The sequence below is a fragment of the Aythya ferina genome (assembly GCF_964211825.1).
Source record: "Aythya ferina genome assembly, chromosome: 17".
In the NCBI taxonomy this organism is placed as follows: domain Eukaryota; kingdom Metazoa; phylum Chordata; class Aves; order Anseriformes; family Anatidae; genus Aythya; species Aythya ferina.
Window position 1 is genome coordinate 2865031 of NC_140316.1, and position 17775 is coordinate 2882805.

Sequence of the window (17775 nt, forward strand, 5' to 3'; positions counted from 1 at the left end):
AATATCGGCTTGTTAGTATTGGTTCTTCCCTTCTCTCAGTTGGATCTACAGCTTCCATGCATCTTGGGCACCCAAGGTTGGGTATTTTGGGGAAGATAGACAGCATGACTTCATATCATTTCTCTCTATTCCCACCATTTAGATATGCCAGTGGAAGTATAGAGGCCTTCTGGCCATCCAAGGCTCTCTAGAATGAATGTGAGGCCTGGACCACCAACTTTATGCCCCTCTTCATCCTTTGCTATCCAAGAGATTACTGTTACTGGCTTTTTTACTTGTTTGTACTATGCAAATTTATTTGATGTTACTGAATTTTCATTATCCTTCATAACTTCTTGTTGGCATCTCTAAGACAGATAGTATTTGTCACTGCATTTCTGTCACTTTCTGGATTTCTTTCTTTTAAGACCTTTAAGAGACACAGTGCCTTCATATTTGTCAAATTTAAAGGTTCAAAATCTTCATGTAGTATTAACATTAGGTCAGCAAGACAAGAAGTAATTATGTTAGGAGTAATATGCCTCTCATGACTAAATAGTGAAAGAAAAAGAAATAAAACTGACAAGAAGTGATAGCACAGAATATCTGTGTATAAACAAACAGATGGCTTCTGAACAGGAGTATACTATAACTCTCCACAAATAAGTATTAGGATGTTTATTAGCCAAGGAAATTATGGAGATTTCAAAAACAGAAAGTGGTATGTCATTGTTCTGAACAGAAGAGCTTTCTTGAGTGAAAAAAGCAGACATGTTTTAATGCATAGAGGGATGTAGCAGAATTTATGTTGTTACTCACCGAATAATGTAGCTGATGTATCTTTTTTGTAGTTTATACATCTGTTTCCTGGTAGACATCTGGACTCACATCTTGAAGCAGACAGCTAACTGACAAAAGAGATGTACTGTTGTTTCTTGATTGCAGATACTCTCATGAAAGTGACACTGAGCTGGAAGAAGCACATGTTTTTACAGACTAAAGTGTTACCTAGGACCTCTCTCTTCTTCAGTTATAGTTTATCATTGCTTTATTACCGCACTTAGCTAACAAGGAGGCCAATGAGTGAAAGAACAGAAGTCTAACAAACAAAGGAAACCTCCTTTGATTGTCCCCTTTGGTCTTTCATATCCAACAATTCCTCTCTGTCTTCTGAACTGTACAGCAGAGTAAAGAAGCAAAGCAAAGAAATGCACTCATTAGGAATACCTCCTAGAAAACAAATATCACATGTTCAAAGCACCAGGATATCCTATGTACCTTATGATCCCACATGCATCAAATCTAACACATCACCTAGTTTGCAGCTTCCACCCAGCTCTGCCTTCCACCCAAGCATGCAGCTGGAACTGCAGTATTAACCCACACTAAACAACATGATGAACATGGCATTATTGGGGTGAAAAAGAGACCCTTAGACAGAGCTACTGCTCCTGCAATGCAGATACTGACAGAGTCTGAGAAAAAGTTGCAAATAGCAGCCAAAGGAAGTCCAGGGCAGGAAACTCCAGCATAAGGGAGACCTCTGAAACAGATTTCCTATAAGGCCCTGTCAAGCAAGCCAGAATGGATGAAGTAAGGGCTCACAATCTGAATATGAAAAAAAAAAAAAAAAAAAAAAAAGAAAAAGAAAAAAAAAAAAGCTACTAAATTATTCAGAATTTAAAAAAAAAAAAAAAAAAAAGTTTCCAATTTTTCTTTTAATAGGGCCAATGGAGATGGCTAAACTTGCAAGATAAGCCAAACAAGAAATGCAAAAAAGCATCACTTTAGCTCAAAATGGTCTTTTTCCCCCCTTGAAAAAATAAATAAAGAAAGAAAGGTTTTGGTCTGGAGGAGAAAAAAAAAAAAAAAAAAAAAACATTTGCCAAACCTCTAATCTTGACATACCAATTCAGAAACCTTCACTCCGTCCTCAGTAGTTCTCTGACTCAACGGCTTCTTAAGCAGAAAGTCTCTGGACAGATCACAAAGTCTTAGAGCCAAATTCTTTGATGTTAAGGGAACTAGCATAGCTTAATTGAAGTCACTGACATGTATTAGTTCAGACCACCTGAGAATCTGGCCTCTAACATTGTTTTGCATCACCTTCATGTTTTAAAACCTCTACTGATTTTAATTAATTTGTCCCCTCTAGGCGCACTGGCTCAAAGCTCTTTAAATAAGGAGTAGAAACAGAGACTCACAGAGGAGGCAGATTTTTTTCCTCCAAGCTCAAACAACTTTAACAATTCTAGCTAAAGGGGAGTTCCAGGGCACTGAGTATTTTCAATACTGTTATGTGGTTGGTTTTATTATCAGGATTCTGTAGTGGATAATGTTCCATATGGGTATTCTGTTGCCTTATCTCAATCCTTCCTTGGACTGACCAAGTTTTTAGTTTCAAACACAACAGGGGAAGAAAAAAAGTGCCAATCTAGTACAAAATTCCCTGGACAGAACTCTACCTGAAGTTACACAAAGAGAGAAAGGACCATACAAGCGCTATCTGTGGAACAGCAGTACTCAATCTTTATGACATATTATGCAAGCTATATTGCACCAACACTGACCTAGGTAATCTATATTGCAGCACTGACCCAGGCTCCCAGCCAGGTAACTTCTAACTCCTCTCCCATCCAGGCACAAAAACCTCTTAACTGAATACAGGGGGCATTTACTGCTGGGTTCATCTGGGTGATCTGGGGATATAAATGAAAACCAGAGTGCTGCTTTCCTTCTAGGGAGAAGCTTATAGGGGTTTTCTCAGTGCAATTACTTGTCACGTGCCTTCCTATAATTCAACGCATGTTCAAAGGCCAAACAAATTATCCTGTAATCCAGTGGGAAAGGATCAAAGATGATTCTTTCTGCCTTATTGCATTTGCTTCTGGAAGTCAGAGAAGATGTATCTGTGCAGATAGCACAGAGCAAATGATCACACAATAATTCTGATACAGCTTTGAAGTAGGAATAATAACAACAAAGGTAAATTAACTGGGATGCTGATTTCTTTTTCAAGGAATATTATTTCAGGCAGTGAGTAGTAGAGAGCCCTGTTTCCCACATGGATTGCCAGAACAACAGGAGAGTGCTCTGAAAACACTCACGTTCTTATTTCTTCTGTTCAAGTTTTAAACTGAACAGACTACATAGAAAAAGCTCCCTAATTCATCTGGAGTGCAGACCTTTTTCAGGGGTATTAAAATTTGGGGTTCTTTTGATGAAATGAACCTCTGAGGCATTGCTAATTATTGGAACAAGACTTGGGCAGAATGTGCCCCTATATGTTTTTGTTCCCAAGATGATTACAAAACAGTTGCTGACAGTCAGATACACGCAATTATATTTTATAAGTTTTTGAATACTATGTGGCACATTGTGTCATTCCACAGGCATACAATAGAGACTCACATTTTTAAATTCATGTCATTTTCTAACTCCTTTGTTATCTATCTGGATGTTTTGCCAGAGAAATGGAAAATAGCAAGAACATTGGTAGTGCTGCTATGGTTCTGCCTCCCGGCTGGGATGCTGTTATGATAAATCTTATCCAAACAAGATGAACCAATTCTAAGCAGCTTAGATCTCTATCTTTCTAGCTGTTAAATTTCTTCCTATTCATAGATCAGGACTTGTGCAAATTCTGGAGCATAAAAGGTTTAATGTTAAGGCAGGAAAACCAAGTTAATTCTACAGGCATTCTCATATGTTTCACTTAGTGATAAAACAAGCTTTCTCTGTGCTTCTTTCCACTCCCATAATACACATTTTCTTTTCAGTCCAGTCAGTCTTCAGCTTTGGTAGAAAAAAAAAAAAAAAAAAAAAAACAGCCCTGAGGGCACTGCAAGCATTGTAAAGGTGTGATATGATTTTTAATTGCAAGCAGCTTTTATTTAGAGCATTTTCTCCCATTTGGAAAGAGTATTGTAGAAAGAGAGACCTGTGGATCTCATCAATTATAGAACACTCCTATTTACAGGCAGCAGATTGCACAGCCTGGCTTTGCTTGGGGTAGCAGGAAAAAATGGAAATCTAACACTTTTAAACTGGAGATTCACATCAATGAACAAAGGAACAATATAAGCAAGCACTGCTGAAGAAATGTAGACATAAGTATTCAGTCTTCTCACCTTTTAATTTGCTAAAAAGGTAATTAGCTAAGACAATTATGAGACAATTTATTTTATGGATAATTGCATGCATTTCTACTATGAGCAGATTTAGAGTGGTTCACAGAAGTATTAAAGCCATTCATCTCTTCAGCTTTTTTCATGTTTGAGGTTTCTTTTCCTATTCCGTAGTCTCAGCTTTGCCAGACAATATCCATTGGAAATTTGTACTCATACTTTCAGCACTGTAGCACAGCAGTTATGAAAGCCAGAGGAAATTATCTAAAACTACACATCACATTATACTGCATGAGATGTTTTTGTTCGCAGTAACACAGTTCAGTCCATACTGCATTAACTTTGTCATCTACTGCAATGGCCCCCTTACCTACCATTTAAAAGGAAAATGCTACATGAAACAAGAAACCTCCTTCAGGGTTCATACTGTTAGGAAAAAATAAATAAAAATCCATGGAGTAAAATATATTGTTCTTTGAACTTAACCAGACTAATAATGAATATAGATAAAATAATATTAAGATGCAGAGTAAAATCTCTACAACATTCCACGAAGTACTTAATTATATTGTTTAGATGTAATACCATAGCTTAAGACTGCATGCTTTATCTCACTAGTAGAAGTGCCACAACAAGAAATCTTTGATATTTACATTCTGAGCTTATATCAGCAGGAATCCTTGCTCGTTTAAGAAACGTTTTAAACTCATTGCACATTGTATTGTCAAAATGAGTCACTTCAGTAGGTGAACAGATATCAAAATAAATCCAGTGAGATTATCTCATCATTTAGTTTAAAGAGTTAGGCTCTTAGAACTATCTCCCTCCGTCATGGACATCTGCCTTCACAGCAGTAACCATCCAGAAGAACAGAAGTGAGGACAACCCTATTTAACCTCCACCTGAAGTGGTGCCTATGTAAACATTTGAAACTGGTTCAACATGTTCAAACTTAAGTGTATGCTCTTCCCCTTCAGAGGCCCTACCACATTGTCTGCTGATCCCTTTGATAGGAGTTATGTTGGAGCAGTGTTACTGTCTTCTGCACAATCACTCTTACAGCTAGGATGAACGAGCATTCCCAGCACATTTTTAATAGATTTGACATGTTGATTTATTCCATAGATCTGTAGCTTATTTTAAGGACAATCCTAGGACTGGTCATGGAAAAAGCCACATTTTCACTACCATATATAAGATATCAGAAAACCTCTTAAGTGTTTCTTGCAGCTTCAAGCAATACCGGCACCATGTCAATCAAGCTCAAGGTCTACATTTTTCCCCATGTTTGCTCTTGGCTTTCAATCCTCAGGCATCTAACATTTATTTAGTCTGATGCTACTAACAACTAGTTTTCTAGCCAATGTTTTCAGATATTAACTAGGAAAATATGCTTGCTGTCTGCTGTAGCCTATTATCTGCTTTAATCATGCATACCATAAGTGAAATATAATACAATGTGATATATCACTGGTATTCAACAGCAAGTACAATAAATCTTTAAGATTAGAAGCACAATCTTGACATTAGCAAATGCAGGACTAAAGTGTTTCTGCTTATTCTAAACATCCATTAAAGTATAAACTAATAAATGAATGACCCAAGGTGATAAAACAGGTAGATTCAGTACAAGATGCTAGCACTTAATTACGGAGTAAGACCACAGCAATGCTACAAGGAGTCATAAGTAAAGAAAACACACAAGGAGAAAAGGGAAAGAAAATTGGGATGATAAAACTGCCAAGGTAGGTTGGTAACTGATGTATTCAGGAGGTAGCTTGCAATGTGGTGCTATGATAATAAATAATACTATATTACGTTTATGCAGTGCCCTTCAGTGACAGGCAAAGTGCTTTACCAGGTGAATCACACAGAGCAGCAGCAAAACACTGCCAGCACATCAATGCCTTTTCAACATTGATGTAAAAATGCCCCCAGTATAACTGATTTAAGTTCAAAACTATTAAAAAAATAGGCAAGCCATTATCATGGGAAATAAAAGAATCTGCTCTTGACAACTTCAAATTAGAATTAAAAAACACGCTGGGGAAGAAAAAAAAAAAAAAAAAGGCTTGTAGAAGTCAGTGGCAGTAAAAGCCAAGATCAGAGGTGATCAAAGAAAGGACTGAATGGATGTTTATGCAGTTATGCATGTAATATTGTAATGAACTAATTTAATATAACAGCTTTCATGCTCCAGGTATTTCCTAAGGAATAAATGCAATAGCTTTAATCCATATAAAACACAAACGTAAGGGCTCGGAGTCAGGCAACAGCGTAGCAGAGTACAAAAGAAGGTGAAACCCCACCACGTAACAAGCCCACTCTCATTAGCATTTAACTGTTATAAAACATGCCTTGGAGCAGGAGTTCAGGGCCCCAGTTCAACTGAAGTGGTTTACTGATACCATCCACAGCTTTAGACTCTAGAATTCTTGGTTTCACTTTTTTAAAGATTGTAGTAACAGAATATGTAATGGGTAACTCTAGTAGCATACTTAATGCTTATTTTTCTGTGAAGCCTGGAGGTGCAAGTGATATCAACAAAGCCCTTAATTTGCCAAACCTCAAACCATCTCCAATGACACATTACAACTTTCAATTACATAAAGTCAAGATCATTTTCAGCAATACCGCCCATCTATTAACAGAACTGTTCCAAGAGAACTTTGTAATAAGGTAGATGTGAGTCTCCAGGATGTATCAAAGCCCTGAAATATAAACCAACTAATAGATGAAAAGTCAAATTGATTCTTTAAGGGGACAACCACCTACCATCTGTGATTCAATTAAAGCCACAAGCTATGTCATGAGCAAGGGCTGTCTGAGCATCCGGTGGGCTGACTGAACAAGAAACGAAGAGGACTCTTGGAGTGCTTCAGGGCTCTGGCACTCAAGTCAGAACGAATGAAAGACTCATCCATCCTATTTAATGCACGTCTATTTTATCTGATCATTTTTAATTAGTGCTGCAGTTTTCACTTTGTACTTTGACTAAAGAACTCTGATAAATGCAAATGGGGGTGAAAAGTGAATGACAAAGGTCACAAGAACAAAAATTTAATTTTAGTAAATCAAGTAGTAAGAAAAAAATATATTAATTAATATCTTTTAAGTTCTTCTGATCTCACTACTGGTCCAACCAACCAAGGCAGGAAGGGAATTTAGGAAACTGAAATCTCTTAAGCAGTTTTCCACTTATTCTTTTCTTTTTCAAAGCCGCTTATTTTAAATGAAGTAGCTGAGGGGACTGATGCTAAGGGTGTACACTTTCATTTTATGAGCTTATTGTATTTTTTCCTAGATTTTTTGATTGCTTTTAAACATTTACCAAACAATTGTAATGAATAATTTTATTACTCATTCATTGTTCCCTTGGACTGTACATTAGCCATATCATCTGACAGATCATCCAGCATCATATTGTTTCTGCCCTTGTACAGAAGGTACCAGAAGGTACAGGAGGAGTGAGAGGATAACAAATAGCTAGGAGTCGTGTTTTGTTTTGTTGTTGTTGTTGTTTTTTAAGCAATAACATTCACTGCTAAGATTATAAAGTTTTGGAGTTTTACAGTAGTTTGGATGAATAATACATATAGCAGGTATCAAATAGCAGGACTCTACAAATCACAACAGATTTAACTTAGTGTGCAACTTGTAGAAAGTAAACTTTTTTTTTCTTTATGTTGTTCTGATAAGTAATAAAGTTAAAATTAAACCTTTGGCAGAGTGGTTAACACACAACCACTTTAGATTCCTCAGAAAGAGGAATTTCACTTCTTTTAGTACTATACTACACACAGCTTACAATTTCACGGTCTCCCTTACTTGAACTAGATCTATCTACAAAAAAGATGAGTTATGACTTTTTATTTTCCCAAGTTTCAGAGCACTGAAATGCAGACAGTCCAAGGGGAGTTGACTATAAAGATTCTAAGAGTAAATATCCAAACTAAGATGTCTTTGGCCAAGATCTCACTTCTAATTTCACTTCTAAGTAAATTCACTCCTCAGTACTATATTCAGAGATCTTTCACTACTTCAGTTCTAACTAGCTCATTTCTGGGGAGATGAGATCCATTAATATGAGAGGTAACTCCTAATCCTTAAGCATTGCCAAGATGACAAAGATACTCCTTTGTTGCTAGTGAAACAGAATTGCATTTTATGGGATGCTTCAAGCTTGTCTCATTTCCTTTGAATTTGAAAAGTGTAGAGATCGTCATTCTGCCAGTCTTATTATAATACCACATGAATATTATCACCCCACAATAACACACAGGGCTGAGCTATTGTATTTGCTCTATATGCAGTCACCTAGCTACTGCTTCCTCTGCCTTGGACATGCAAAAATATATGTGAAATTTGAAAATTTAAAGCAGTCTAACATAAAACAAGCATATATATGTATACAAAACCAGATATGTTCTGTTTGAAATTCATTCCACTCACCTGAGAAACAAAAGGAGACAGTCACTTCCACCTCCTTCCACAGTCAAGGGAGGAAGAGGTCCAGCGAGCAATTCAACCAAAGAGCAGATTTGATCTCTGTTTCCCAGTACAAATACCACACTACTAACAATACCGCAGTATACTTTTATATAATATTTACTCTCTCTTCACATAATTTCTTATGTATCCTCCATCATGTTCATGAAAAAAGACAGATAAAATAGGATGCAAAGTTTTGACTGCCATGTGGCTTTCAGGTGGATCTGCAGACCTGGCCTCTCAGCAGGAGGCTAACTCTGTGCTGTGGGTTGCCTTAACATAAGCATGGTTTCTAACATTCCTTGGGAAATTAAATTTTTACTGAGATTTGATGCATAGCACCATTCTCTTTGCCCAGGTGACACCCCAGATTTTAACAGTAAGAAGGGATGTGGGAGGGATCTACTCAAACTGACAACGTTTCTTACATCCAGGCAGTTCTCCCTGGAAGTCAGAATAGATCTGCCTCCGATGGAGGGTCCCACCCCTTGATTTTTACTCTAACACATAAATAAATAAAAATATATGAAAGTGGAATTAATTTTAAATTCCTATCCACCTGAAAGTTGACGATACTCTGTGATTTTGCCGAATGCACTAGGTGGCACTGTGCTCTGTCTTTTGCTCACCCTCAATTTGCTAAATTGGTGAAACCTGGGCAGTTTTTATGTTCTCTTCCCAAACACTGCATGAATGTTAGTGAAAGTTTCTTCAGCACCTATCATTATACTTTGCTGCCCATCTCTAATTTTCTTTTATCTGTCAAAATGGCCAGTGTTATTGAACTCAACAACATATTCAAACTTACATTTGCCTGCCTAAAAAGCACAGTTTTCCTCTAGTTGGCATTTAGAATGGACACGAAAAAATATATATTGTAATGCTGATTACTCAGCATTACAACAAAAGAAAGCACAAATACCCCAGCCCTACACAAAGGCTTGTTGGCACTTCTTTCTTCTAAGGCTGTACCAGAAATGTTATTACAATATAGGAATGAATGTTAGAGCTGTAAATCTGCACTTTTAGTTACTTGCTTTCACCCACACTATACAGCATCTGCCTAAAAGCTTACACAGTCCTTCCTGTCTTTTGTTGTTATTGTAACGGTCAGACCAACAGGCCATAAGAAGAAGGTGATGAGCACATAATGTGTATTTATGCAGACAAATATACAGTACAAAGGAGGTTTTGCTCAGAAGAGCTTTTAATCCATAAAACAGTTTTCTGAACTATGAAGCAAGCTGATTAGAAGGAAAAAACAGGCCTCCCAGTTTCCAGCCTACTATTCTATCCTCTTGACCACATACAAATTTACCATAACAGAACTTTTGTAACCATATCCTATCAGTCTGAGATGTGTCTGATTTTAACTTCTCTTTGCTTGCACACTTGTGTATTACCTTAACATGACATTACAAGCCTTTGAAATCTACAGTGATCTGTAAATATTTCAAAGAATTCTTTAGTCTCTAAAAATATATATGTATAGTTATGCTATACATACATACGCTAGAGAGAGTGTAAAAATAATTATAAATGGAGTTTACCCCAACAGATAATTTATGTGGAATAAATTTTCTTTTTTGATTTCACCTGAAGTGTTTTGACAAAATTTTCAGCCCAAATAGGATTCAGTCCTCATGTATAAAGGCAACATCCCCAAGAAGGACAGCCTATTCTTATCAAATATATGTTCAGCCTGACTTGCATGTATCACCTGCACAACATCTTGGTTACTGCACAATTTCCAGGTCTAGAAAATCAGACAGAAGCCAAAAACAATGTTGAAACAGCTACTATCCAAGATGAAATACTGTCTGAAAGGTGCGTGGCATCTCTCATGGCACAAGAATATGAAACAGATGGTTTAAACACTGTTCCTACTTGTGTCATCAAGCTGCTGTTAAATTTCAGGAAAGTCACTGCCCTTTTCTCTCAGGTTAGTCTGCTGCTCTCCTGTCCAGGTTCCAGCCGGAAGCATCTTTCCTTAAGTGCACCTACAGCATGGGATATTAAAAAAAGAAAAAAAAAAAGAAAAAAAAAAGTTGTAGTACCAGTAAAGACTCCTTAGGCACTATACTAACTCTGTAACAACATTGCAGACTGATCTTAATTCAAGAAATAATCTGTTTGCAAACCACTCACTCCTAACTTACTTCTCTCAGCATTTCCTGAAGATTTAAGACTTATCAATCATTGTTTCGGCAGTTCCAAGTTAGTTATTTTTGACATTAATAAGATTCTGAAGCCAACACATACTGAAATCCAGGTATGACAGCTGAAGGAAGTTAAACCAATGAAGCATAAAACAAAATGATATAGTTTGCTCATTTTCAGTCAGTCATGAATGTTCAGTTTGGATGTAAGAGATCAGAAAACTCTCATAACTGAAATTGCTTCCTTAGAGCAATATGCTTACTGTTTCCATTGTACTATTTGTTAACTTCTGAAAGAAAAGAAAAAAAAGTAGTGGCAGCAAGCATTTTTTGTTTTTTCAGAAATTGAGAGCATGATTAGTTACAAAATGAGCACTTTGGGAGTGCAGCTTTAGAATTTTAATTTTTGAAGGATCTAGAGTTCAAGAGAGGAATCCATACTTCACAATTCAAGGAAAATATTTTTGTTCAGTTTTTCAACTTTCTGAAACTATGGAGAAGTTTAAAGCTATATTACTAATAAAACCTTATCACTTCACTGATAAAAAAAAATCAACTGACAACTGCAATATCACATTTTAATGCATTATTTAATACATTACTTATGTGCAGGGATAACGTATTTTTGTCTTGAAGCAAGTGCCTGTTGTGCTTGCTATAGAGATTACATAATATTCAGCATATATGATAGCAATGAGTGTGAATGCCTTTGGTGTTGAAATTTTCCAATTATCCAGCCACCCAGTAGCTTTCTACACATGAAACAGAAAACTGTAGGCATCCTTTCATGAAAGCCTTGGCATTTGGCATCCCTCATTAACAGATTTACTAATTTTCCACTCCTCAATAGGATTTTTATTTTTTTCTGGCACTTCTCTCTCTTGTATAAGTTATTCCTAATTAATTAAAATGAAATTCTTAAGATGTGAGTTCATTAATCCCTTTAATGAGAAAGAACATTTTGGACCTTATTATTAGACTGTCATCAGTATCTGTTAGACAGTTAAATTAATAAAGTGATTATATTCAAATAATTCAAACATTTGCATTTTATTTTTAACATTACATGTCTCTCTTGCTTACTCTGAGACTGGGGAAGTTTTGTTGGCCATGCAAAAGTAGTTTGGATTGATTTCTGTGCACTGTATGCCTGGACCCTTCAAATGTGTTTAGGGGTCAGAATATCTGTGGTCTAGGAGAGGTCTACTTAAGGTCTGCTGAAACCTCGAGGAATGATTCAAGCAAGAACAGAGCATTGACATCCCTTAAAAATAAAGGGAACGCGGTCCTTTATTATTAGAAAGCAAAAGGCTTGAAAGAAAGATAGTGAGAATGGACACTTCATATCCTTGAAAGCATCAAGATAAAGTGGGACACAGCAGTAATTTGCTACTGTACTGCACATTTTGTGTACTACTGACAGGCTGTGAAAAATATCCATCGGCTAAAAGCAATATACAAGATGGAACTAGAGCTCCAAACGTCTCCTATTCTTGTGAAAAGCCATGGGTGTTTTATAATGATCTCAACATGCATCTTCCTCAAATAGTGATCCTCCAGCTATGCAGCATCCCTTTAATGCTTTTCTGGGACACTGATTCAGTCAAAGCACACAAAAGAGGCACGACCTTAGCTCAAAAAGGCAAGTGCAACCACTTTGAAAATTGTAAGTCAGAGAGGTGGATAAAGCTGGTATCAGTTAAAACATTAACTTATGAATCCTCTTAACTCACAAAACCTAGATCTGATTTTTAATAACTGATTTATGCTTTATAAATGTGCATATTGAAATACCAAACTGAAATTTTTTGTTCTCAAACATCTTTGGTCAACAATGCAAGCATTTTTCTTCTCTTCATCATCGCTTAAACAATAATCATCACATTTCTTCCTTCTCACATTTCCCAAGTCATAAACATCACAACAATCAATAGATATTTAAAAAAATAAAATAAAATAAAAGACAAATCCAGCCCAGCTCCTGCTGGAACCAAATTACTTTTTAAATGTTGTAATCTTTAAAGGCAAACAAGATAAACTTCTGCATCTAAAAAAGTTTAGATTTACTGTAGCCACATAGAAAGAAGCCACACGAGTGAGATTTGTTGCTTAGCAGACAAGTACAAAGGAAGAAAGAGGAAGAATTTTTCCAATTTAATTAGAAATGGTTTTATGTCTCAGGCACCAGTGCCTCCTAGACAAGTTTAGCTAAGGAGGAATTTAGAGTGTTGCTTCTTCAGCTATGCCTGCTGCAGTTATATAACTCTAACATTTACAAAACAATTTAGCTGAAAAGATAGTGGAGCACCTGTTGAATTGTTTTACATATTTACTCCACAGCATTTCTTTCTTTCTTTGAGGCTTTAGTTAGCCACAGAATTGAATACCACAGGAGTTAGATTAAGATTCATCCCAGAGTTAATGACTGAAATCGTGATGTACATCAGAGCTGCTATCATTTGGAACTAGTATCAAATCCTTGGGCTTGAACCAGTGCTATTGATCATGGTGACGATATAGAAGCTTCCTAAGGGCTCTCTTTTGGTGGAACAGTACAAGAATGCCCAGGGAGAACAACTCTGCCGGTACCTTTGCCATACATCCAGCTCACACATAAACACATGTCCTACCTTTCAGTTTAGCATATGTTTAATGATAAAACAAAGTGATGTGCATGGCAGGCTAGCAGCCTGAAAAATTTACTACTGGAGGAACTGTGAGAGGAGGAAGGTCAGTCATTGTGTTTGGAGATTCATCAAATCATTGATTATAAACCTAGAAAATGCAACGCGCATTCCTGCAGGAGACACTTCTCAAATCACCTCTGAAGGTAGATCAACAACAATCAAGCCCAAACAAAACTGCAGCTTCTCAGCTATATGGTGAAAGTACATAACATGCCTCCAGAGCTAGGCCACTGGTATGTAGGAAGGTTCTCGATCCAAACTTGTAAGGTAAGAGCAACAAAATGCCAGTTTACTATCCTGAAAGATTCTGACTAACAGAACATTAACTACAAGATGAGTGCACTTCAAATATTGTCTTGTTCTTCACAGTACAGTCACAGTTGACTAGTAATCCAATTCAAATATTTACCAAAAACTCACACAATCACTACATTGTATTCTCAAATAGAATATTTGCTTCTCTTTGCACTAGAAAAAACTCATCATTTCAATGACAGATCCACTTATGAAGAGTAAAGAAGAAAATCGTGCGTTTGCCTATTCATTTCTCCTGTCAGAGAGATGCTATTTATATCAGTCATCCAATTATACATGGAAAACAGGACTACCATAGCATTGTATGTACAGCATCATATTGCAGTTTTTCTGTGGGAAAAACACACGTAGTACATACATTTCTGGATGCAGAAATGAAGTCTTGTAACCACTGTTTGTTTTTTGTTTGTTTGTTTGTTTTTAAGTGTTGAAAAATACCTAGACAAACAGCTAGTATCTTCCATATCAGCCTTTTGTGAAATCAGAAGCCTTTTCACATTTAATTGCAAACCAAGGCTTTACCAATCATTTTAATTCAAAGTGAGAAGGGATTTGATCACTGTACATTGTATTAAATATATTTTTATTGAAAAACTGTTAAAATCTAATGATATATCCATCTTCAATTACTGGATGATGAGTATTAACAATAGGCTGAAATTCTCCAACCTAACTAAAATCATGTTATCAGAAAGCTGTTCTAACCTGAAGATAACATCCTATTTCACAACATTTTTAATGGGCAGCTTTAATTTACTGCTTAAAATAGAACTGGAGTTCTGCGATTAATAAAGCTCTCTCTTGTACTGCCAGTGATGTACTACATGCTCTTGTGTCCCTGGGGGCATCATCTGGCTTTACATAATATTCAGCATATATGATAGCCAACAAGCCTGACAGAGTGCTCAACACCACCATACAGCCTGCATCCAAACTGGGTGCTACTGGCCTCCTGCAGCTGGAGAGATGGAGCTCAGCTTCCACCGCAGATTTTAAACCACCAGTGAAAGTTACTTCAAATCTACTTTTCAAAGCAAAGACTGTTTTAATGTCTCAAATGCTTCAACCCTTAGAAAAAAAAAAAAAAAATGTATTGTTTAAATGCTGAAATAAGGCAATAGCAGGATTATCAGACCATTTGTGCCAGAACATTTTACAAACACATCAGTGCAGAGCATATGTTTCAAATTCATCAAAAAACATCAAATGCAACTCTTTGAGTGAACAGGGCACTTCAGAAATTTTTGAAAGGTAATTTTTTGGTGTTTTTGAGGTGAAACATTAACAAAATACCAAATCAAAGTGCTTTACATTATCACGCTTCTATCTGCCTTTTTTCTAGCACGTACTATTTACCAAGTTTAGCCCAAATTCTCAATAATTTTTTACTTTGCCCTAAATTCTCAATATTTTTTTACTTTGCCCTAAATTTATACTCATCAAGTGCATAGCTTTTTTCCCTACTCATTCCTATCTGACACTTTTTACACACATACTGCAACATAAAGAAGTCAGCAATAATATTAGTGGCTTTAAATGAATTCATATAACAGGAAAAAATTATGTATAATACACGTGCTTCTCATTTTCACCAGCAGACCAGTTTAAGTACTATATATAAAACAACACTATTGAGCTTGTTCAGTAAATTTAAGACAACTGGTTTTGTTTCCCCAAAGCAGGCCCCACAAGATAACTAACGGAGCTCTAGATGTCCACAGAAGCTTGAATTCAGACAAAGACAAAATCTGAATATAAATGGCTTTTAAGGAATGAACATTTTGCTTTAAAGTAGTTATCCTGAAAATTTGGAGGTACTGATTTTACAGATCAGTATAACTAGTTTTTCATGCCCTTTCGGTAAAAGTACCTAAGCATGTACTTAAAACATACTTAAGTCTAAGATACGAAGATATCTCAAGCCCTCATTCCCCTAGTAGTTGAGTAGCTTATAGTTACGACCACATCTACAACAAATGAAAGATAAGTGAAGATAAGAGTGCTGGTACACAAAGATCATGCTCTTAGAAGCACACATTCAGCAGGTGAAGCTGGGATACCAAAATGCTCTTCAGAACAGTGTGATTTGTACAAGGCCACCAAAAATTTTGTGACAGAACAAGGAAATCTGTGCCTTTATCTCTGGATCAAGTTTTTTTTTTTTTTCTCTCCATAGTAAATGTCAAGAGGATGTAAGCACATGCTCTGCTGAATATGGAATCATTCTACTGAATTAAAACCTAAATCAACATTCCTGGAAAATGAGGACAATTGCTTAATTTTTATTTTTGTAATACATAGCAACAAGAATAGTGATATATTAAATTGAATTCTGAAGTAGAGAGCTGACACCGCACAAATAGGTAGTTAATTTTTCCCTCCTCATCACCATCCCCTAACGTTACAGCATTTGCGCCTTATCACATCATTTCTTACTACAAAGCATCTAAAGAAGTCAGGAGATCACTGAAAGAATGCACATCATAACATGATAAATGCTATGGATGTTAGGGAGACACTTAACTGCATGCGCTATACAAGCGTTTCTGTGAGTTGGTGCTTTTGGAAGCCAAACTTGGGCATTTACTTTAGCATGGTTGGCATTGCCCTGAGGTGATTAGACTAATTTAATTTAATTTGTATACTTTGTGGACTTTTATCACTATGGAAATATATCAACTGAAATAAACTTCTTTCAATCATTTCAAAGCACATTTACTTTCTGAGCACTGCACTAACCCCTGCTGTTACAGAAACCTTCAGGGATTTCTGAATGGCTGTGTGGAAAATTATTTAAAGAAGCTACATGAGTTGCAAAGACAACAACTGTTTCAATTTTGAATCCAACTGTTCTCAAGTGTTGACTGAATGCACACTCTTTCAGTATAGAAGGCTGATATAGCAGTAATTATTTTATTTTTAAATTAGCCACTAATTAAACAAGGTCCAAATAGAGGAGGCTTAAGCAGGTAGATAAGTTGTATGTCATCCCTTACTTCCAATAACTGTCTTTTTTAATAGCAAATTTAAAACACAAGTTTTCTGCTGGGCTGTATTGAAAAGGACAATGCACAAAATCCAGACAAAAATATCAGGTTTTGAAATTGTTGGATAGTTTTATTCCTGAGAAGAAAATGTACATGCATGCTTTTTTGTGTGCGCGTGTGCAAGTTCTGCAGAATGTACTTCCAATTATATTAAAATGTAACACACAAACAAAGGAAAAGTGAGGAAAAACTAGGAGAGAGCTATTGTATCTTTTACATTCAAACCCCACACTTCCATCCATTAATGATTAAACTTCAGCTTATATAAATAGTAAATTCCACTAAAGATTACCAGGAGTGTTCTGTATTTCTGATCTGTACCAGTATATCAGTGAACTATTTTGCTTAGTATGCCGTTCTCTCTCTAGATTTTAATTTCTGAAGTTCTTCCTGACAGAGAGCCTCTCTTGACAGAGAAGTTCAAGGCACAGAGTTACAAGCTGCAGAGCGAAGGAGACCAAAGGAAGGCAGTAGGGAGCTGAACAGTACCTGCACTCATCTGTACTCCAGCTTCTTTAGGGACTACTGTATTTTCTTTTCCAAAGTAATGGGGACAATTTAGCTTCGGAAGCAGGGTTATAGCATTGTGGTGTTTGTTTGTTTGTTTTTGTTTGTTTGTTTTTTAACATAATTTATCTTGGAAAAATAAAACAAAACAAAAAGAAAAGATGGTTGTGGCCTACAGTCTAACAGGAAACTTCAGATTAATTTTCAAGGGAAGTTTCACAGCTTATGAAAATTTTGGGGCACACAGTATGTTCTGTGTTTCCTTTGTGAACCTCTTTGCCAATTCTGCTCTGTTCTAGATCTTGTTATCCATAGCTATTTTACACTTTTCCTTCAGAACCTTCCCTTTTAGTAGACAGTTTCTCTCTCATTACAAGCATCAATATATATCCCAGTTTTTACACTAATTTAAAAAAGAAAAAGGAACATTAGATCAACAGAGAAATATCACAAATTAAGACAC

General features: G+C 36.2%; 1 protein-coding gene across 2 annotated transcripts in view; it reads right to left on the reverse strand.

Annotated features, from left to right (window-relative positions):
* LOC311420608 (uncharacterized protein) overlaps positions 1–17775 on the reverse strand; it is a 363195-nt gene that overhangs the window by 250257 nt on the left and 95163 nt on the right. For both annotated transcript variants that reach the window (XR_014684416.1, XM_084491669.1), the window contains exons 3-4: positions 10485–10597; positions 799–949 (exon numbers count right to left, since the gene is read on the reverse strand). Coding sequence is in view for 1 of the 2 variants with exons in the window: in XM_084491669.1 (XP_084347795.1) it covers positions 799–857 (59 nt within the window). In the remaining variant the exon portion in view is untranslated. The remainder of the gene's footprint in view (positions 1–798; positions 950–10484; positions 10598–17775) is intronic.